This window comes from Lupinus angustifolius, chromosome LG03 (genome assembly GCF_001865875.1).
Source record: "Lupinus angustifolius cultivar Tanjil chromosome LG03, LupAngTanjil_v1.0, whole genome shotgun sequence".
Classification (NCBI taxonomy): Eukaryota; Viridiplantae; Streptophyta; class Magnoliopsida; order Fabales; family Fabaceae; genus Lupinus; species Lupinus angustifolius.
Window position 1 is genome coordinate 2,173,950 of NC_032011.1, and position 3,624 is coordinate 2,177,573.

At 35.2% G+C, this 3,624-nt stretch overlaps 1 protein-coding gene across 1 annotated transcript; it reads left to right on the forward strand.

The window, feature by feature from the left end:
- On the forward strand, nucleotides 284-2,850 carry LOC109343000. The gene is made up of 3 exons (XM_019581098.1): nucleotides 284-966; nucleotides 1,314-1,385; nucleotides 2,548-2,850. The coding sequence occupies exons 1-3, from the start codon at nucleotides 388-390 to the stop codon at nucleotides 2,578-2,580; spliced, it is 684 nt and encodes a 227-aa protein (XP_019436643.1). The 5' UTR covers nucleotides 284-387; the 3' UTR covers nucleotides 2,581-2,850.

Genomic DNA, 3,624 nt, shown 5'->3' on the forward strand with positions numbered 1-3,624 from the left:
TTATATTTATTTTTGTTAATATAAGCAAAATTATATTTATATGTATAATTAACGTTTTGTAGTATTTTTTAAAAATTAATTAATTATTTGATTGTCCAAATGAATCAACTTGAACTGAACCGAACAATTGACAAATTTTAATCAAACTATAAAATTAACTCATATCAAATTTGAATAAAGTTTTGAGGTGAGAAACTCTTTATGGAAATGTACAAAGTTGAGCTCTAATTGAACTCAATTATATTCGTTTTTCCAGTCCTAGGTAAAACTCACCCATAGAAAAATGTCAACCCATCAACTTCAGAAGCAAAATAGTAAAACTCAAACAAGTTGTTCAGTGCGTTCGATTGTATCATTGATTGATACAGTCTTTGTCCAAAATCATTCATGATGGGGACGAGCGCGAAGATTGATTACTCTCCTCTTCCCTCCAACCCCAATTCCCCAAATTACCCCTACCCACCTTCTCAAAACGTCGTCGTTCTCCTCCCCTCTTATCACCGCCACCGCAACCGTAGCTTCTGCCTCCTCTACTCCCTCATCGCCCTCCTCATCCTCGCCGCCGCAACATTCTTCCTATACCCATCCGACCCGAAAATCCACCTCGCCCGGATCCGACTCAACCGGGTCGCGATCCGAACCAAACCGAAACCCGTTCTCGACATTTCCTTCTCCGTAACCGTTCAAGCTCGTAATAGAGACTTCTTCTCCGTTTCATACGATTCCCTCGCCATCGCCGTTGGGTACCGGAACAGAGAGGTAGGGTCTGTCTCCTCCTCCGGCGGCGGTGAAATCAAGGCGCGTGGTTCCTCCTATATTGATGCTACGCTTAGTGTGGATGGGTTTGAGGTTATACATGATGCTTTCTACTTGATTGAAGATTTTGCTAAGGGCGTGATTCCGTTTGATGCTAACACGCGATTTGAAGGGAAGCTTGGTTTGTTCTTCTTCAATGTTCCTTTAAAGGTACTTCACTTTTGTTTTGTTTTTAAATTCAATTTCTTTTATTTATAAGGTTTCAACAAAATTTGGATCTGGGTTTTAATTTGCTTTGAAGATGCATTAGTGGGTACTGATCAAAATTTTCCTGTTATATGCATAAATAACCTAAAGTTTGTATTTTTAGTTTGAGATTTATTTTACTTTGGATTCTGAAACTATAACTCTACAATCTGCTCAAAGTCTTATATTTGATGAGTTGAACTTGTCATCCAGTTATGTTCATTATTTTCATTCATTGATGTGATTAATGTGAGTGTTTTTGCCTGTTTGATATATAAGATTATATCTAAAATATTGTATGTTCAATCCAGGCGACAGTGTCATGTGGAGTGTATGTGAATATAAAGAACCAGACAATTGCTCATCAAGATTGCTATCCTGAGGTGAGAATTTTAGTTTCTTCCATCAAACGGCTGTTTGCAATTTCATCTGCATATTTATGGTCGACGAATAAACCATTTCGTCTTTAGATAAAAAAATGTTTCATTGATCTTTTCCATTATTCTGCTGAATTGCATGTTTGTTTCTGATTACACTTGGGCAACTCCTTTGTTAGTTGCATTGTACACATCTCTTATGTAACTTAATGTGTGGCTCTTGCCAAAGGGATCACGTCTTCTGTCCCAAGAAATGTGTCAGTTGTTGTGATTAGTCAGAAAAACATTTAAATTTTAACTTAAATATATATTTTTCAACCGATCACAACAAATGGCACATGTAGTGTCTCAATTTTTGAGATAGCAGATGTGATCCCCTTGTCAAATCATTGACATTGCATTTTAGTCGAGTTCTCCTTCCTTCACTATGAAACACTTTGTGTGCTTTTCTCCCTAGTTGGTTGCATTAGTTACCTTAACCTACTTACCCCCATTTTGTGGAGAGGTTTGAAATTGAGTTGAAGCTAGTGTGTAAAGGAAGAGGCAGTATTGCAAACACCCTTTCTATGATACATTAGAAACTCCATAAATCTCAAAGGGACTTTTAATGCGCTATAAAATTGAAGTTACAAGGCTGTTTCTTGCTTATTAGCTCAAACTTAACTTAAAAAGGTATTAAGTGTCTAAATTATAGAAATTCTAGAAATTCAAACAGAATGTTGTTAGACTTGTATACTTTATGTAGCAATTAGGCATGTGTTATTGTATCTACCATTTTTACCATAGGAACCTTTCCAGCTTAAATATTGTGCAATATGCATAAAACTATGCTAGTTAGATGGAAGTCAGTATTTTTGATTTTGGGGATTAAGTTTGAGCTGATAAGGTTTAGAAGCTACCTTAACCATCATCCTTTTTTTTAAATCTTAGAGTACCCCTCTTTTGTTGATTGAATTCGTCATAGAATTTGCCCTCCATATCATCCCTCTTCATCTACATGGTTGTTTTCACTTCTTTAAAACTTCAAGGTTAAATGATATTTATGGGCTTCTTGCTTTTCCTAGTTTTTAAGTTTGGTCTATGCAGACCTTATGGCTCATTAGCTTTTTTATGCATATTTTGAGTTAATATGGAAAGAATTTGCTAATCCATTATTCATTTGTTTTAGTCACTGAGTGATACACTGGATCAGAGCACATAAGTTGAAGCTGGAGATACGTGACGCGGTATTTGATCTTCAACATCCTTACTCTGTATAGAGGCAGTGTGTTCTGCTCATTGCATTCCTTTTACTGTGATTTATAATGTATATATGGATCACACTCCTTGTAAATTCTGATTGACCAAAAACCAATTGCATCTTGTATTTAATCCCTGGTATGAGCCTATGAGGAGAGTTGATGATAGTGGTACATGAGAGTTACTCTGTTCTGTGGTTGTGAAATAAAAATGTGAAGGTTTTTCCTGATAATACTATTTTCATCCTCCTGCTTGTGGAATGTGGATGCTATACTTATTTTCGGAGAAGTTTATCAACAACAATAACCAAGCCTTCATATTATAGTATCCTTGACAAAAAAATTCTTATTTTGTTCTACAATGAACTATGATAATATGATATAATAAATGGAAAGGTGGCCATAAATCATGTGAATACTTTTTCCTACTTCCTACTGATAAGTTTCTTATGTGAAACTGTTAACATATGTAACACTTGGAGCATTTGATTATTTGTTAAGTGTATTATAATGGAGCTAGTGAGTGCTGGAAAGATCATAGCACTGACATGTAGAATGTTCAAGGATATGGATGGTCCTGTTACACTACTTGCTGTTTTGTATTATGAATTTGAGTTTGTTGGTGGAATATCATCATCATGTGGTTGATGAGTCTCTATCTAGCATCAAAATTCTGGTAGCACTCTCTGTTTCAATAAAAATATTATGTTCTCAATTATTTAGAACAAAATGGTTCTAGCATGTGATGTGATTTGTATGTGGTGGTGGCAAACATGCCAAGAATGAAAAGGAATATAAACCAAAGGTTTACATATTCGCTTTCTTTTATCTTACCGTAAAGATTTGGTGCTGTTGATTATGTCTTATTCTTATGGAGAAAAGAAAGCATAAATTCAATGGCCTTCAATGAAATCATTCACATACAACAAATATAAAAAAATACTTTATATTATTTCATTTCACTAACCGTATATGCCTCAATCTCCACCTTCGCCATGGCTCAATCT

Excerpts from the sequence above, each read along its gene's own strand:
- LOC109343000 (XM_019581098.1), top strand. The coding sequence starts at position 388 with ATGATGGGGACGAGCGCGAAGATTGATTACTCTCCTCTTCCCTCCAAC. Across the intron at positions 967-1,313 it reads TCTTCAATGTTCCTTTAAAG|GCGACAGTGTCATGTGGAGT; the intron begins GTACTTCACTTT and ends TGTTCAATCCAG. Across the intron at positions 1,386-2,547 it reads ATCAAGATTGCTATCCTGAG|TCACTGAGTGATACACTGGA; the intron begins GTGAGAATTTTA and ends CATTTGTTTTAG.